Source organism: Apteryx mantelli, chromosome 4 (genome assembly GCF_036417845.1).
Source record: "Apteryx mantelli isolate bAptMan1 chromosome 4, bAptMan1.hap1, whole genome shotgun sequence".
NCBI classification, from domain to species: domain Eukaryota; kingdom Metazoa; phylum Chordata; class Aves; order Apterygiformes; family Apterygidae; genus Apteryx; species Apteryx mantelli.
Genome location: NC_089981.1, coordinates 10,080,808 through 10,099,835, shown reverse-complemented (window position 1 = coordinate 10,099,835; position 19,028 = coordinate 10,080,808). Strand labels below are relative to the sequence as shown.

Here is a 19,028-nt window from a genome sequence, read left to right as displayed (position 1 = left end):
TGGGGGTTTCCCTGCTGCAAACAGTTGAGGAAAACTCGATGAATCAAGAACAGTACTGTTAAGAATTTTAGGGAAATTTTCAGTGTTCAGCTAGGAATTAGGTTATATCTTATGGAGTATGGAGAGATATTGGATCCCCATATTTCCACTGAGATACCTATTCCTTAGATTTTTATAGTGTAAAGCACCAGACGACTGGCCAAAGTATGAAACTTCATCCAGTCTCTAAATAAAGCAGTGAAAAATGTCCTGACGATTAAACTGGATTGTGGCTCCATCATTGACTATGGTATTTAACCATGCTTGGATTGCTGCTCTGATAGATTACAAAGCTCAGCTATGACATAAGGTCAAGGCCTTGGAAAGGTGTTAGCAGAGCTCCTTTAAATGAAGCGTTCCCAGAGACACCAGGCTGGCACAGACTGATGAAAATCGGAGTGAATGCCTGGCATTGGGGAATGGCCTCTGTGTCCATCAGTGTTCCTGGGAGCCTTGGAAAGCCTAGTACAGTGTATGTCACCCTTCACTGTAAGGCAGACACCTAGTGCAGCATCCTGCTCCTCTCATGCTCCTCTTTTACCATGCAATGAATCGCAGTCCCCTCAAAGGTCTCTTGCTGTCTTCAGCAGCTCTCTCAAGTTGAGGCACCTCATGTCAGCACACCAATATATGTGAGATGAAACCTGCTTGTGCTGTGCCATCCTGAAGGATTTGCTTTCTCTTGGAAGCTTAGCACCACCATCACTTTTTTTGTGTAGAAACGTGAGCAGACACCACTCTCTGAAGCTCGTAGGAGCTAGTGGGAAAGCATAACCTCTCAAAATACCTAGTTATTCCTCTTAATGCCAGAAGCCTAGACCTGAGACTTACACAGCTCTAAGGTGTCTAAAGGTAAAAGCCCCACTACCACCCCAAAGGCTCGGGTTTGACTGGTGACAATATGCTCACATCCTTGTGACTGACAATTTCCAAAGAATGATGAGAGCTACATATAACTTTGAATTTAGTTTCAGTTCTATTCTGAACAGCCATGCCAAAAATAGAACAACATTCCTGAAAAGTCCCTCCTGAACACTTCTCTTTGCCTCCCCATGGTTGAGATGGACCCCAAAGAGCTGTGCTATGCAGCCCGCAGAAGAGATGGTCTTCTTTTCAGCCAGAAGGTCATAAATGAGTTTGGGAACTGTGACAGTAGAGTAACTGATATCTACAAAGGACAAGCAGCTCAGGAAGAAGTACATGGGAGAGTCCAGCTGTTGACTGTTCTGTATAGTGATGATGATAAGCAGGTTTCCAAGAATAATAGTGGCATAGAAGACTAAGAAGAATGTGAAGCATACTTTTGCTAATGTATCATCTTGTGTGAGTCCCTGGAAGACAAACTCCGTCACATTGTTCTTGTTCTTCATATACGTCACGTAGACAGGACCTGAAGCACAGAATAAAGCCACCTGTGATGGCATTAGAAGCACAGTGTTATCAGTACACATCCATGTCAATCACTGGTATGTTCAATATCAATGTATTCCCTTTTATGCCTTTTGGGGAAAGTTTCCTTTCAAAGTCAATGCTTCTCTCAAGGAGTGACAGTTGATATCTAACTCAGAATGTATTACTGATGTGTGTAATAGCGAGCTCCGTTTATTTGCTTGAGGGAGTTGGTGGAAATATCCTCCAGATTCATATTTCTGATCTTTGCCCCTTTTAAAAAGGAAGACTAGTCACTAGGCTTCCTAAACATCCACTTTTGAAGTGTTGATTTGGAAATGAAAAACTGACTGAGAAGGATAGTGCATGTTTCCATTTGAGTCCCAACACATTAGTCATCCCCTAAGGAATTCTGCTCAAGCAGTGAACGTACCTTCTTTTTCAACCCTCTGAGGGAATTCAACAGAACTTTCCTTGCTATTGCTCTCTGACTCTGGTAGAATGTCCATGCATTTCTGTGCAACCATCAGCGTTCACATCATGACACAAGGCAGCTGGCTAATTAACATCACTTCAACTCTCAGTGTAGATCCTTCTGGAGGAGGTAAAGTGGACACCTACCTCATGTCTGTTTAGCAGAGATGTGCCTTTAGGCACAAACTGTCTTTAAGGCGCCCTAAGTGAAATCAGACCATGTTCAAGGCATGCCAGGAAACCTGAAGCAGGAGAGTCATTGCCCTATATGTGCTGTACTGGGCTACATCTTGTGTCGATTGGTTCCAGTTATTGCTCATGAGTTTCTGGGTTGTGACCTCAGTCTCCAAAAGAGCAGGCTTGTATTTCCTCAGACCACCTTTCACACAGTACATGGGTGAATACTGGAGATAATCTGCATTAACGATGTGTCAGTAAGGTTTTATACACCTCAGCCAAGTTCTGGACTAGGCATGGAAACCCCCATAAACACACCTGTGATGCCCCTGGGGTAATAAATACACCGCTGCTGAATCTCCTTTACTCACCAACACCCTTGTATTCACCTTTGCTGCACTCTAGTGCAGTACGCAAGTATCACTAGTGTTCAGTTTCTATACTGAAAAAATAGACGGCAAGAGCTGCATAACAGTGTCCACAATACTGGCAAGTCCTTTGGGCTCTTAATCCTGTTCCACAATTACAGGTCAATCAGTTCTTTCTCACGAGATCTCTGCCTCTTCCACCCTCCAACTTTAGCAGCAGAGGAAATATTCTTTCGTGTCTCCAGCCCTATCTCCATGCCACTCCGTGTGCAGAGGGAAAGCAGTATGGGGAGGCCCAAAGCGTGTGTGTTAAGAGCATTGTTGCCACGATGTGTACAGCTAGAGGGGACAAGTTAAGACTGAGTACACAGGAAGTGCTGCAGCTACCTATTGACTCCTTGAATCTGTAACACCAGAATCTTCCTCTTGACAGATATTTCTGGAAATGGCATATAACTGAAAAATAAGCAAAGAAGACACCAATTAAAACAAAGGGTAAAAAAAATTGAGTTCTTTCTACTTCATAAAATGCACCTCACAAAAGTCACTCAACAGTAATGCCTCTTTTCAAAGGCAGGATTTCATAGTCACTCTTGAACAAAGCAAAGAAGCAAGATCAGAAAACTTACACAGTTTATATTTGCTAGTCTACAACAGTTTGCCTGCTATTCTCCTCTGATGACCTCTCTGACCACTTCAGGCAGTTTCATCAAAACCTCGCAGCTCCAAGCTGCTTCTTGTGTGTCACGAGAGCAGTCCACATCTCTGCCAGGGCTGAAAACTACAGGGGATGAAACGGACAGCCTGAATGTCTAGCTCCATTTCTCATTCTGCAAAAACAACTTCCAAGAGCATCTGCAAGAACAACTCTCTGTCTCTCTCCAGATGGGGAAGTTGTGGCAGAAATATTTCAAGTAAATTGCACAGCAGAAGCACAAGCTTACCAGAAGCAATGAGATCCCAGAGGCATGTGAAGTTTTCTTTGTCAGAAAGAATCAGTGAACAGGGAGCTAAAATATATGTTTTGGACAGCTATTAGAGTAATCTCTACAGGGTGACTCTGGAGCGTGATCACCTAGACCATGTCACATTGTGGAGGGGTTTGCTTGCCTTCTTGCTTGCTTTCCAATGCTGTCCAGAAAAATGGACTTCATTTAGTATTAGCTATGTGCTTCTTTTGGAAACATTTCTATTTAAAATCAATGTCATGGCTGACCATTTGCAAGAGTTTGTGTTCACATTGCCCTTGCAATCAAACATTTTTTGCGTAAAGATGTCTCTTACACGTGTCAGATATTTTTTCCCTTCCAAGCCAATATTTCACATATGCTTTCTTCTTTCTTATTAACTTGCTCTTACCATTGCATGTTTGCAGCATAAATAAATATCAGAACTGTGCTATATGACTGTTGGCACTTAGACATCTGGTCTGTACACGTTTGAAACAAGAAGTAAACGAGGAAATCATTTCAAGACTTTAAAAATGTTTGTGGTCAGGCCTCACTACTTGCCAGGTATTTTTACTCAGGCAATGCAAAATATAGAAGCAGCTGTTTAGTCCACATATTAAGTCATTATAAGAATCTGGGCCAATGTGTAGAGGAATAAAATGTTGTTGTTGCTGTTGTTGATGCCTTCCATAAACTATGGTCCCACTGTTGCCTGCTAGCATCCAGCAGCTGGAAGAGAAATCAGAAAAATCATGGCGTTCTTCCCCAAAACATTAAAAAAAAAAAAAAACTAACAGTTTTAAAATTATAAGCCTTAGCTTGAACTGGCCGTGTGCCCTAACCCCTCAGCAGTTTCAGTATGAAGGGGGTCAGTGGGCCCCATCTGTCTTTCTACCTGCCCCACCCCGGGTGAGACAGACCAACCTCTGAAGGCGCCTGTCCCTCTCTGTTGACAATGGTGCTGAGCTAGACAACTGTCCTTCATTGCATGAAGAATTTAGACTGCTACAAATAGGTGGGGATGGTCCCACCTTTAGCTGTGTCCACAGAGTGTGACTGCTGGGTGAGGGACATGCTGGCCCAGGCCTGAGGGACACTATCCCTCTAAGCCTTGAGAATCAGGATTTACCCCAGTTCCGTCCTGCTGGCTGCCATCCACATAACCCACCACGGTGAGCAGAAGACACTGAGACGTCTGCAATGTACTGGTGCATGCCTGTGAAACGGGAACCCACTCTGCCACCCCCTGCATAGAGCAGAGGACATTCGGGGAACCAGAGCATTTCTGACATTGTCCCAGGGTTTGGTCTGTAGATGTGCCGCTCTCCTGTGCAGGGAACACCTTCTTATCTTGAATCACACTTAAGCCATGTTAAGGTGCAACACAAGTGCAAGCCAGTGTTTATAGGGAACGTGAAGTGAAGGAAGAAAAAAGAAAGTGCTTTAGTTACTTTCAGAGTGCATTACACAGATGTCTTTCTCCCTCACGCAGCTCATTTGCTCTTTTCCTCCTGGCAAGGTAGGAGTCAGGGTCCCGTGGCTCCTTGTGGCTCCTTTGGCCTTGTGGAGAACCTTAGCTGCTACAACTAACCTCCCTGTGGCAGCTGTGACTGGCTCTGAGATGATTTAATCTTCCATCTTCACATTTCTTCTCTTCCCTCCTGCAGGAGTAGCTGCTCCAGCTATTCCCTTGGAATACATGTTTCTTCCTTTGCCTGGGCCTGTAAATGTGCCCTGTTGGGCTAGGAGTTATCTTGCGTATAGTAATTATTCCCAAATAACCCTTTTTTTTCATTGACACATAAAATTGTGCCCCCCAATGCTTTCTTTGCCCCCCAATGCTTTCTCTGGTGGCAACAATTTCCTACAGTGAGCAATCTATCTTTCACTTGGATCTTTGATTCTCTATTAGTCTAAACAGTAAAATGCAAAATCTGAGGCAGAGATGAAGGGCAGAGGGGATGGCTAGGAAGGAGGGCATTAGTGATAGGTGAACTACTGCAGAAAGGCATAGAGCTGCACTGTAATGGGAAGGGGAGAAGCTTCTCCTCATATCACCTGCATCAGCAAATGACCCAGCCAGCATCTAATATCAGCAGTTTAATTGCTAACCCATGGATTCAGCATATGACAATGCAGTACTCCTAAGAAGGCATTTATTCCAAAGTAAAGGGGAAGGAAGCCTTTGGTACAATTGCTTCCAGCAGCAGGGGACCAACAGCCTTGCAGACACCTTGGGCCATCGTTTCCTAGCTGAGTAGACTGCAGAGTAGATGGAGTTTGTCTGACGGAAAGTTTACACCTGGGAGAGCTCGGAATAATGGGATGCTCTGCCTGGAACACATTTTAATATTTTTGATAGCATTCATTTATTTATTTGCTGGTGTCTCGACAGTGCTTGGAAGCCCCAGTCCTGGGCCTGTGCTATTCAAGAAGAGAACATAAAGGGAATCCCTGCTAGTCACAGAGTTTACAATGCCATTCCAATCAAAACATGAACTTTCAGTGTCTTCCTAATTACTGCAACAGCTAAAACCAAGCTTTTCTTCAGAAGGGAGCTTTCAGTAAATTTTCCAAAATGGAATTATAGTGAGAGAGACTTGATTTTCTCAGCTCCTGAGAAAATGTTGCCACAGTTCTACACCTCACCCTTTTCAGTCCAGACTTTTCTATTCCACAGTTTTCTCATGGCACTTTTCATCTCCTCATTTCTCAGTGTGTAGATGAGTGGGTTCAGCATGGGTGTGATGACAGTGTAAAAGACAGCTACCCTCTTGTCCTCCGAGAGATTGCTGGATGGGCGTATGTAGATGAATGTGCAAGGCCCAAAGAAGAGAATCACCACAGTAATGTGGGACCCACAGGTGGAGAGGGCTTTGTACCGCCCTTCGGACGTTCGTTTTTTCAAGGATAACAAAATGACAATGTAGGATGTGACCAGGATGAAGAAAGAGACCAAGGCAATCATTCCACCATTGGCAACGACAATGATGCCCGCAACATAGGTGTCGGCACAGGCCAGTTGTAGTAGGGGATGGACATCGCAACAGTAGTGGTCAATTTTGTTGGGGCCACAAAAAGGGAGGCTAACAGTTATGAGGGTCTGCACTAGGGAGTGCACAAAGCCCCCCACCCATGAACCCATCACCATCCAGCCACACACACGCCTGGTCATGAGGGTGGTGTAGTGCAGGGGTCTGCATATGGCAAAGTAGCGATCATAGGCCATCGCTGTGAGGATGAAGATCTCAGCGCAGCCAAAGAAATGTCCCATGAATAGCTGTGCCATGCAACCCCCAAAGGAAATGGTTTTCTTTTCAACAAGGAAGTCAGCAATCATTTTGGGAGCTGTGGCAGAAGAGAAGCAAATATCTGCAATGGACAGGTGGCAGAGAAAGAAATACATGGGGGAGTTCAGACGCTGACTGCTAACTACAGTGACAACAATGAGCAGATTTCCTGCCACAATAACAATATAGAAGAACAAAAACACCACAAAACATATTTTCTGCACCCCTTGGTTCTTTGAAAGGCCCAGAAGAATGAATTCCTTCACACTGCTTACATTCTCCATGTTGGTCAGTTGGGTGGCAATATGCAATATACAGCTTACACACCTGGGAAAACAAAGACAGACACATGATTCATCAGCATTTTTTTCATTTTTAGTAATCAATTCTATATCAGAAGTGGATACAAACCAAGAAAAATATAGGATTAGTATTAAGCTTATGAAGTGTTTAGTTTCTGTCATGTATTTTTTCACAGCTATTTAATTCTCCACAGTACAAAGCTTCTGCCATGGCTTTGGTGGCACAAAGATAGGTGCACTCTGTGATATGTTCCTTAATCCTGGTCCTCCAGGATTTTGAAGGACTGGCTCCATGGCTGGTAGCCTTCCATGCACTAAGGACAAGGCCAGAGTGTTCACCTTGGGCACTACGAGGCAGATAATGCAGCATGTTTGCCCTCAGGGTAGACAAAGTCCCTGACAGCAATCTTTGTAAAATGGGTGTCTTTAAGAATACCTGCAAATATTGCTCAGAATGATGATTGGCTTTATAAGTACACATGATCTTCGAATTCTTGTTTAGAAGGGAAATGTACCCACATGCAGAGAAAAGAACTCTCTTGTGTATAGACATTTTGAAACGTAAATATGAAATGTCACAGGTTGAAAAATGAGTTCTGGGAAGGTTATCTGTCATGGAGGGAAAAAAAAATAGCACATATGACTTAATGTAGTATTTCACATTGTTCTAAATCTCAGCATTGTTTCTATCAGAGGAAGGAAGAATGAAAGACTCTTGTGAGATCTTCTGTCCCAGCACTGTACTGATTTTACCTAGTATGATTTTTGATACACTCTGCGTGATCCTTTCAAGGGTTAACTTAGCTTAATGAAGCTAATCTAACTAAACTCCTTCAACAGCCAGTATAAGTCTGATTCATAGGCTGATTCAGAATGACTGAATTAGGGTCCTTTGCAGAACCCTTTTTTCCTCCATTCACTGTGAGGAGCTTAAGCAAATTAGCACCACCAGGTTAGAATGACCTTCAGAGAATAATCCCTTTTGGTCCCTGAAAGTAGCTCAGAGCTTTTTGTAATGCCATCCACCTGTTTTAGGTTATGGCTGAGCTCCTTGTCCCTAGGCATTTCTACATCCATACAGTTTCTCATTCGAGACAAGGTCACATTCCAGCATAAACATGGGACTTCTTTGGTTCACCCTGTATTCCAGCTACAACCCATCGAGCATTACGTGTCACTAATAAATGAGTAGCCTACATCTTTAGAAAGAGTGTAACGTCTCTAGCTTCCCTTTATGCACCCAGACCACCAGAATTCCCTTGGTCAAAGAAGTCTGGGAACCACCGGATTAAACTCTTCACAGAGAGTTTAAGGTCAGCCAAAGCAGGCACTCTTTTAATAAAAATATCCCCTGTATGGGCTTCCTTCTAGGATCAAAACATTCCCCGTCAGCTGGTGTTAAAATGCACCATTTTAAGTCCTGCAGAATTACATCACAACCAGGTCTTCTCATTTGTGTTGGTGATCTGTGAGCAAATCTGTGGAATGATTCAGTTAAGCCAAGTTATCTACCAACTACTTCAATCTGCAGCATAATCAGAAATTCTCGTGCAGGCACAAAGGGATCAAGCATCCACAGGAAACACTGAAACTGAGAAAACCCAAGAATACTTTCAAACCCACAAAGTGAAGCCGAGAGAGGAAGTGGGCAAAGTTAGGGACTTTTCCTATGCTTACGGTTGTACTTACACTAGATGAAAGTTTTTCAAGCAGAAGGGTAAACTTTACATGGATGGTTCCCTTTCAGATATTTCTACATGAAAAGGATCAGTAAGAACAACGTGAGGTCAGTTTCTCCCTCGTCTTACCAGGTATTGATCCTTTCTACCCCTCTTCCTTCTACTGAGCAACGACGTAGACTTCTCAACAAAATAAATGACAGGGATGAAATGAGCACACCTTTATGGCTGTGCAGTACCCAGTCGAAAAGAAATAGCTGGGCTCCATCCAAGCCAGAGCATGACTGGAAGCATACCACAGCAATCGCAGGGCCATATTTAGGCAGTCAGAAAGGAGTGACCAAGAGAGAAATGGTCAGGGGATTCTATATGCCTGAATACCAGCAGATGGCAAACTCCTGAGCTAAAAACAAGGTGTGCATCTACAAAAGGACCGATTCACAATTCAGACAGCTCGGTTATGTATCTTGCTTGATAAGGTCCTTTCCATCACCACCAAACTGCATTTAACAAACTACCCATCTGTCTGATCTCATCTCATCGACTTAAGTCATGTAGGCACCGGTACCTAAGCTAGGCATATTACACCTGACCAGTCTACTTATAGATGTGATGAATCATGTGCTGCCGGTACCCGTTTCTTACTGTTGACTCCAAGAGGATTACTAGAATGACTAATTCAGTAGAGGATTGCCACCAGTGATGGCTTATCTCTTCAAGTGCCTTTGCAGGGGTAGACCTGAGCTATATGACATAATGCAATCAGCTGCAAAATAAAATGAATCTCATGTGTACTCTTAACATCTCAAAAAGGGTGAGAAATTGCACCATCTCCTTACTGCATGCATTCTTCCCTAAAATCTCCGGTGGTTATGGGAAACAAAAGAATAATATCAAAGCAATCGAATCTGCGGCTGTAGAACTAGCTCTGTATATGATTCTAGCCAAAGATAACTAGAGACAGTTGATAACTTCAGTAGAAGTTCCTTTCTGTATTTTCACATTTGTGCAAGAAGAAAGGAAAAGAAAGAGGAAAGCAAAGCAAAGCAAACAAAGCGAAGAAAAGCGAGAAGCCAGAGAAGCTGCAAAACTTACCTCGCCTGTGTTTAGAGATCTAATATTTTGTGTAAGGGCTGTACAACTTTATCTCCTCAAATTCTGTCTTCCCTGGTATGAATGTGTTAGAGCACAGCACCTTTAAAGAACATAGAATGGCTTCTGGAAAGCTTCCAAAACTTGCTTAGGAGGTGGCTGTTAGTGTATAATCCAACCCCATCTAATTTATTACTTGCTTTCGTGTGTCACAAGTGTATCTTGATGTTTCCTGCCTGTGTGAGAAGTGGTTTAATAGGCTGTGTGGATGATGTGACCTGGGTGTGCTGAATGATGCTTTCATACCCCAGCAGCTGCAAAAAGGGCTGAGAAGAAAACCGTTTAAGTACCAATCTTTAACCCTCTCCCAGGAAATCTTCCACCTGCAGGGCTCTTGGGGCTGCAGGAGGGAGGGGTGGAGGCTTAGTGAAGGGAAGGCGTGAAAGAAAGGGGCAAGTGAGGAGAATGAGTTCTGTCTTGACTGAAAAGTAAATATAAGTAAATAAAAGTAAATATAAGTAAAAGTAAATATAAGTAAATATAAGTAAATATAAGTAAAAGTAAATATATTTTAAAGAAACAGTTGTCAGTCAATGCTTTTATAATGATATCACAAAGGCATTTCAGGGTTTCTCCATAAGAAATAACAGTCAAAGGAGTAGCTGAGTATTCAACTGGACAAGCATATGCATGGACCTATCCAGTTAACGCTTCTTGGAGTTCTTCCCTACTCCAAGCTGATAGTTGTATGGATTTCCCATGTGTAAAGGGCCATTAGGTCCACTGCTCTGGCTTCCTAGCATTGTGAATGCTAAAACAGTCCATTTGTAATCTAGATATTTTCTCTCCTTTTTTAACTTCTGTGTATTCCAAAAAACATGTAAAAGAGAAATCTTCATTAAAGGAAAAAAAGAAAGAAACCTCAAGCTGTAGGAAGAGTCACCATCCTCCAGGGATGGTAAAGAATTCCTATCACGGGAGTCTTTTAAGGACAGCTTGGGCTCATTTCTCTCAGGAGTGGTTACGATGAAGTTTTGATAGGGACAGAAGATGTCCTGGGTGACCTCTTGATGACCCTCCAAGTCCTATCTCACCAAAAATTTCATCACTGGAAATCCAGTGAATAAAGCCTCCTTGCAAGAATTTGCATGTTCTAACAGAGGTCAGTGAATTACCAAGTCAGTCAAAAAAGTCCTTCATTTACGAATTGGGAAACTGAGGGAGGAAGTCACCTATTTAATGCCAGTGGAAGTCAGCAAATTTAACCCTGACTTAGTCACTCTAGGCTCTTCTGCGGAAAAAAATGAATGTCTCTGGAGGCAGATGCATCTGATCTACCTCAGAACTGATTTTAGGATGCGATTAGGTCTTAAATGGACATCTAGCTTTTAAACAAAATAACTTAGGGCAGACAAATCTCACTGTCATGATGGGCCCCATCTTTCTTAACCTGAGCAGCTGCAGTCAAAGGTGAACCTATGAAATGAAACAAACGAAGGAGGACAGCAGAGAGGTCTCATGGTTTCTAGTGAAATCTCTGCTAAAGCAATATTGTAATCAACCATTAAAGGGCTTCTCCAAACCTTGTTAACTGACATGAAATGGCTTCAGGAATACTGCTACTCCGTAGAATTAAAACAAACAAAAAAGAAAAGTTTTGACCCCTGTTAGTTCTTTGAATGTTCTGGTGCAGACATTTTCCCTTCTTCCTCTGCCTTCAACTTAATTTCAAAAAATCAGATTTAGATCCATTCCTTTTAAATCCAGCCCTTCACTTGCTCACAAACTGTTTTGGTGTTAATTAGATCCACGCACCAGCCAACCCAGAAAGAGAGTAATGGAGAAAAAAAGGAGGGAAGGATTGAGGGCAGGAGCCAAAAAAAACAAAAAACAAATAGAAGTCTGGAGAGCTGGATGGAGAGGCAGAGAAATGCCCTTTCAGCCCTGCAGCAACAGGCAAGTGCCAGTGCCAGGAAGAGAGGTGACCCTCACAGCAGCTACTGGGAAGACAGTGAGATAAGGTGCTGTGGCTGGGAGCTGAAAGCTTTCTCAGAAGCACTAGGGTGAGAGGCCTTGCATGGCACTGCGTAAGGGGAGCGAGGCATCCCCAGTGTGGGGCGAGACGGTGGTGGGGAAGAGATTTGGCACAGGGACAGGAGGGTGGCTGATGGCTCAGCAGCAGCTGTGTGCTGCAGCCACATAGGGAAGGGAAAAGCTCCTTACAAGCACCTTTCTCTCCACTGCCTGTACAGACAGCCTAGGGCAACTAACTCATCTGGAGATGGCCATCTTGGGCGAAAGCTGGGAGAGATGAGTTCCCCCTCCAGCCCTCTGGGGACAGCGATGGAGAGGCTCAGGGTGTAGGTGAGGAATTGGTGCTCTTCTCTACACACACAGAAGCACTACGCATCACTCCAGGACTCCTGTGTGTTGACCAGAGCAGCCGTGGCACCAGCTGAACGGTCCCCTAGGTGTTCACGCCTGAAGGATGTTTCTATACAAGCCCAAAATAGCCAGGATGAAACTCATGCCTGCTGAGAATGGCCTCCCAGGAGCTGCCAGAATGCACTGGAGTCCTGCAGGCTTGGCCTCAAGTCAAAGTGAGGGAAAAGACTCCCTGTAAGGTTCAGGGTCCCAAAGACATGCCCAGCATCCTGGGTCACTCTTCCTCCCCGCACTCTGCATGCTCTGCATAGCCATGCTCTGTGCACCATGTCCCCTTCCACAAGGGGGACCACGTAGTGAGAAGAGGCACTGGCATGGTGTGCAGACAAGGATCGCTCTCACCCAGCTCCCTGGTCCCCAGCACAGCCCTGCTCGCAAGGGGCATGTCACCAGCTGAGCTGCTCCCACCGCAGTGGAGATGCCCTGGCTCTGCTGGGGTCTGAGCACTGCTGCCCACCTCCCCTCAGTCCCCTCTGCAGGCTGCCCCACCCTCCCACACCTCCTCGCCAGCAGGGATTTATACAGCAGTCTCTGCAGCAGTGTCTCTGGGCACTTGGCTTCCTTCTCCGCACGTTGCTTTCTCTGCAAACGCTTGTCGGAAGGTGACTTTCCCAGAGCCATGGAGCTGGTGGTGATGGTTGCTCCTGAAGAGGAAGTAAATGACCGGGTTGGTGCTGCTGTCCCAGAGAGATGAGCCAGGGACCATCAAAAATGGGAATTTACCAATGTTTGGCATGCAACAGCACAAGGGCTTCATCCATTGATTCTAATCCCATTCCCGGCACGAACATGTTGCCTCAGAGATTACATCTTGTGTAATACAGAGGGCTGCAAATGAGCTTTTCTCTGCAAGAGATTCTTGTCTCACAGAATCTCATCCATCAGCCTTATGGAGACTGCATCTTTACTGCTCACTTGTCTTTCCTTCCTTCCCTTCCTTCCTTTCCTTTACCCCTTCTTTCTGAGGTGTTTCCTGGGGAAAGACGGAGATCTCGAGAGGCTGCACACACACTACATGTGCCGCAGGCCCTGCTCACCCCCCAGCACAGCAACGCCATGGGAGAAGTGGGAAAGGCACCAAGACAGGAAACAAGGGCAGGCAAAGGAGAGCACCACCTTCCCTGGCAGGGGCTGCTCTGCAGAGCGAGGGGGACATGCCCAGGCTGGGGGAGAGAAGACAAAGACCTCTGAGTGAGGGCTGCACACTTCTGTGGGAGGGAAAGAGGAAACACTTCTTCACTGCTTCAAATTTGACAAGGACATGCCATCAGAAAAAGACGTGATCTGGGAGCAGGTTCAAAACAGCTCTGGGGACTTTCTCATACAGCCGGTCACTGCCCATGGAAATCACAGCCGTGGGGTGCTGAGGGTGCAAGATGTGTGCGAGAGGCCCAGACCCTGCCTGCCGAGCTCAAGGGAGAAAGACCTCAGGACATCTTCTTCACAGGGGTGTGTGCGCAGCCAAGGAGGTGCCGGGGGTGCAGAGCCTGGCAGACCACAAGAGACGGCCTGCAAACTGACCCCCAGCTGTGCTGCTGGGGCCGGGGCCTGCCTGCAGTGAGCCAGCCCAGCCGCTCACCTGCTCTTCACACCAGCAAAGGGGGGCTGCAGTGGAGAACCCCGTGCCGGGGCAGCAGGGTGGGCACAGAGAGCAGCTCTCACAGCAGACGCTGCTGCCTGGGCCCGAGGGAGGTGACCGCTGACCAAATGCTGACCCAGCTGCATTTCTGCTTCCTGCTGGCAGGGTTCCCCTCCAGTTCTTGCTCAGCCTTGCACTTCAGCACAGGGACAGCAGGAAGAGGCAATCCCCCTCTGGTGGTCCACCACCACCACCACCACGTGTTGGCATTGCCGCTTTCACCCTGCCTGAAAACTTGCTTCCCCAAGTTGGCCAAAGCTCCACCAGAGCCTTCCTGTGAATGTGGCTCACTTCTCCTGAGCGAGAGAGCCCCAAGAAGACCACAAGGGCTTGTTTGCTGGCAGAAGAAAGCCAAAGTTTATTGGGCGAGGACCAGGACCGTGGCGGAGGTTGCAAAGGGGAATACAGGCAGTGCTTGGGGACCAAGTCCAGCAGAGCGGCACTATGCCAGGCTTGTGGCCCTGTCCCCACGCCACACTCCTCTTGCACAGCAGCGCCTGACCCCCAGCTTTGGTCACCTCCCTGGCGGCAAGAGGGCCACAGCCATGGCGTGGGGCTCTCTGTCTCCTCCCGGGCTGCCTGTGGAGATCAGCATCTCCACTCCTGCCTTGCCAGCAGGATCTACACAGTGGTCTCCACAGCAGTGTCGCCAGGGCCTTGGCTGCCCTCCTCACATGTTGCTTTCTCTGCAAACACTCGGCGGAAAGCCACTTTCACAGAGCCCTGCAACCGGCGCTGACGGCAGCTCCCGACAAGGAAGTAAATGACAGGATTGATGCTACTGTTCAGAGATGCCAGCAGGTAAGACATATAAAGGTAAAATATGTTTAAATCAATCATAGGATCTAGGAACATCACTGCAGTTAAAGGAAATCCGAAGGCAAAGAAGAAGATCACATTGAGCAAGATTGCAACAAACAGTCTCCCAGGGTGACGCCTCTGTGAGCCATATCAAAGTCTGATGAACAGGGTCAGGTTGGAAAGGAATGGGAAGAAAGAGAAAATGAAGGAATTCACAATGCCTAGTTGTAGAAATATATGTCGACAGTTCATATTAAAGGGGGAATAACAACCCAGAAAAAACAAGCAAACAAAAAGTCAAGAAAGAAACCAGATTACCCCACACACAATTCCGGACAAGCACTTTGGGCGACGGCATCGGTGCCAGACTGGGAATAAAACAGACAGACACCTCTCCATGCTCATTGCTGTCAGGAGATACATGCTGGTAAAGTACCACAAGAGAAACAGATCCATCAGGAGATATTTGGAAAAGATATAGTTATATAATGGAGAACAAGAGATTTCTATAACCATGTCTAGTGGTAATATAACAAGAAGAAAGAGGGGCAAAGAGAAGTCGGTGATGGCCAGGCTCAGAATGTAGATGGTGAAGGGGCTCTTCTTCATGTGAAAGCCCAGGAACCACACAACCATCCCGTTCCCCACTAGCCCACACAGAGACACTCAAAATTATCACTGCTCTGTAATCTCTTATGCACTGAGATTCTGCAGTCCTCTGAGAGTTTGTGTATCCTGTGGCCGTGTAGCTCAGAGAAAGGGCTGTTGTGTTGGTGTCCACCATGGTGAAGCCCCTCCTGTCGGTGTCATCTTGTCCCTCTCCCCTCTCCCGCCACCTCCTAGGAGAGACAAGTGTTGCTGCGCTCTGGCTCGGTCCCATGGCGCCACCAGGGGAGCACTGCAGCTTCCTGCTGCAGGGCCACAAAGCACAGACCTCAATGTGAGAGATGCTAAAATGGCATTTATTGTGAGCTGTGATCAAGCTTACATACAGTTGCATTTCGTTCCCACCCCTAGTCTGCGCGTCACACCGCGTGATCTTCCGCTACGCCTACTCTACCGCTTCTCATGCAAATATCTTTGTCTACGCAGTTTCCCAAGATCCCCCACATCTCCCCCCCCTTTTTAGAACCTCTTTTCCTGTACCATTAATTGATATACTCTGTGCTCATGTCTATCAAGCAGTTAAGCCCGTACATGCCGTAAGCAATAATTCAGAATTAGCAAGCCGCAGCATATTGCTATCACTACTGTGAGCGCTACCAAGCTCAGCGTTATAAGCCATTTCTAATCAAGCCATGACAAGATCCACGCCCCTGTGTTGACCTGTTCCCCGTCAGGAAAGGTCTGACGCAGCTCCCGTTTTTCCCTTAGCCTTCAGGGTCAGGTTGGAGTCGACGATCATTGGGACGGTCAGCATAGTACTGGTGTTAACCCATAGTGGCCGGAACACCAGGCCAGCTGGGGTCTCTGCCGGCCCCGCCTCGGGGTTGAGCGGGATGCAGTAGTGCGCTGCTCCGTGCGCCTGTGCTCACCTCCTCCAGTATGACTCTGCGGCCCCCGGAATCATGAAGCCGGCGATAAACATCAATCCAATCAGGCAGCAGCGTCCCTGTCTGGCGTTGCCCTGTTCAAAATGGAATCTCACCGAGAATGATTAGTTACGCCCCAGTCCCTTCCATCCGCGCATTTAAATCAGGTCTTAAGCATTTCATTGGAACCCATCTTATCTGCTCTTCCCATTTTATCGCGGCATACCCTCTTCCCTGTGATATCAGTTCCCATCCTGTCTCCCACTCCCCTTCCCCTGGGAAGCGGACCTTCACACCTGGACCCGTCGAGGACGGTGGGTGCCCCCAATGTCTCCTCACTGGCTCCGTGGGGCAATCCCCTCTGCTGTGATGGTTCAGCACATAGAGCGCCCGATGCAGTAGCATCACCTGTTTCTCAGGAGGGATGCCTCCCCCACAGCCCTCCGCCTCAGCTAGGGATTTTATTTTCCTTTTCAGTGTTTGGTTGGCCCGTTCTATGATTGCCTGGCCTGTGGAGTTATAGGGCAGGCCTCTGAGTAGAGTAATTCCCCATAGCTGTGCCCATTCGGCTGTGCTCTGAGAGACAAAGCAGGGTCCGTTGTCCGTCTTTATCTTCGCTGGCACCCCTAGCCACGCAATGGCTAGGTTCCAGTGGCTCTGTGCCGCTCGGGCCGTCTGGGCTGGAATGACCCCATGCCCATCATTTGGCTATTAACGGCTCTGAGATCGTAAAGAAGTCGAAAGTTCCCAGACGCCTTCTTCTTAATTACGAATATGGAAGTGTTCCAGGGGCTATGGCTCTCTTATAAGTGTCCTGCTTGTAGCTCATGGTCTACTATTTCTCTGGCGGCTTTCAATTTTTCTTCCGTAAGGGGCCACTGCTCTATCCACACAGGTTCTTCTGTCTTCCAGGTGATCTTCACGCCACCTCCAGCAGTGGCCCTCATACTAAATTTGTGAGCTTGAGCCTCATTTGCGCCTTGGCATCTCGGCCTAACAGCGAGTCAGGGATGTGCGTGACGTACGGCCGGACCCGAGCTATCAGCTCGTCGCCGTCGTCGTCCTGCACGCGGATCTCCACTGGCATCACACTCCTGTACGTACTAGCCATTCCTCCGACTCCGGCTATGTAACCAGCATCTATCAAGGGCCAGCTCTCAGGCCACTGGGCATGCGCTATGCATGTCACGTCCGCTCCGGAATCTGCCAGCATGGTTATTATCCTCCTCCCCTCGTCACTGCATCCTCCCAAGCTCAGCGTTGCCTGCACCACCAGGCGATCACCTAATTTTACTGCCAGAGCCATGTTGGGACGTCTTCCTCTTGAACCTCTGCCACTGTCGGGCCAACTCTGGTCACACTCCTGTGCGGGGCCAAGATCTTCGGGAGGGACGCCCCTTTGCGATGTCCCCCCCACCCCCCGTTTCCCGGCAGTTTCCACTGTTGATTTTTGGGACACTCTCGGGCTACATGCCCGTACTGCCCACAAGCCCAGCATGACCCCCAGCCTTGCCACGAGATCGGTCGGCCTAGCCGCTGACAGTGTGCGCTAATATGCCCTAATCTGCCACAAGAGAAGCATCGCTGTGGTCCCTTTCTCATTTGGTCCACCGCCGTGATAAGGGCCTGCGCTGCTGCTGTTCCCTGATTCTGTTTTTCCAGTACCGTGCGGATGACAACTGAAAGTGGTGTTCCTTTAGGGATCGTTTTCAGGATGTCCTGCGTCATGGCGTTACTCTGTTGCCAGAGGCACTCCATCATGACCGCACTCTGGGCCTCAGGGGGCAAGTCTGACTCTGCAATGGCCCATTGGAGCCTGTCACAGAATTCAGTGAAGCTCTCTGCGTGTGTCTGTTTTATCTTTGTCCAGGGTGGCTCTACTTTTACTAGCTTCCTGAGTTCTTCATAGGCGGCCCGCAAAGCCTCTGTTGTGGCCATGACCTCCCGGGCTCTTAGATTTGCTGCTTGCTGGTTTGGGGATGCAAGGTTTGCACCCCGCCCCACCAAGCGATCCAGTGTGGTACCTGCTAGGTGGTGGTTCGGGTTCCCGGCGGCAGCTGCAGCGAGGGCGGCACAACGGCCTTGCCATGCCTCCTTCCACAGTATCCAATGCGTGGGCGACAGTATCGCCCTCGCCAGCTGCCGTAGGTCGTAAGGCGTGCACGCCTGGGCATGCACACTATCCAACAGCATCTGAGTTTGCTGATGTTTCAGCCCGTTCTCTTTCACCGAGGTCATCAGCCCCTGTACTATTTTGGGCTTGAGCGCCATCCACTGGACTCCTCCCCCCGGTACTGCTCTTACGGGGCAGACTTGCGGCGCTTGCTCGAACCATAGCCCCTGAAGGGCACACGAATCGGCTATTAGCCACCAGTCAGTGAGCGGTATGGACTTTGCAGGGGCCGCTTCCCTTTTAGCTCCGCTGAGCAGGTCCCTCTGTTTCTCGACCTCCCGCCTTATTTCCTCTAATGCACGCAATAGAGTGTCGACCGGGGATGTTGTTACTTCCTCTCCGCCTTTCGGCCTCCCCTTCGGCTGTGTCTCTCCTATTACACACCCCCGCAGCCTGCGCGTAACTTCTCGCAAGCCCCCGCCTTCCTCGTTGCTACTATCTTCTCCGCTCTCCTCCTTAACCGGCGATCTCACCCGAACCTTCCTCCCTCCTCTCAAGGTCGAACTCTGGTCTCTCCGCTCTGATTGGCCGTTACCCTTCCTCCTTCGCTGCACTGCCTGACTCTCCCCGCCTACAGCACCCTCCTCTGCCGGGGCCCACGGCAGCAGGGTCCTATCTTCCTCACTAAGCACCTTCCTCAAAACTGCGCCAGGCACGCAATCCTCGGGTTCGGTCCCA

The 19,028-nt window shown here is 47.7% G+C and overlaps 1 protein-coding gene across 1 annotated transcript; it reads right to left on the bottom strand.

The window, feature by feature from the left end:
• Window positions 1-6,047: 6,047 nt before the first annotated feature.
• On the bottom strand, window positions 6,048-6,986 carry LOC136991909 (olfactory receptor 4S2-like; the record flags this gene model as incomplete). Its single annotated transcript, XM_067295404.1, has 1 exon — window positions 6,048-6,986. A coding segment is annotated over exon 1 (924 nt), but the record flags the coding sequence as incomplete, so codon positions are not given.
• Window positions 6,987-19,028: the final 12,042 nt, after the last annotated feature.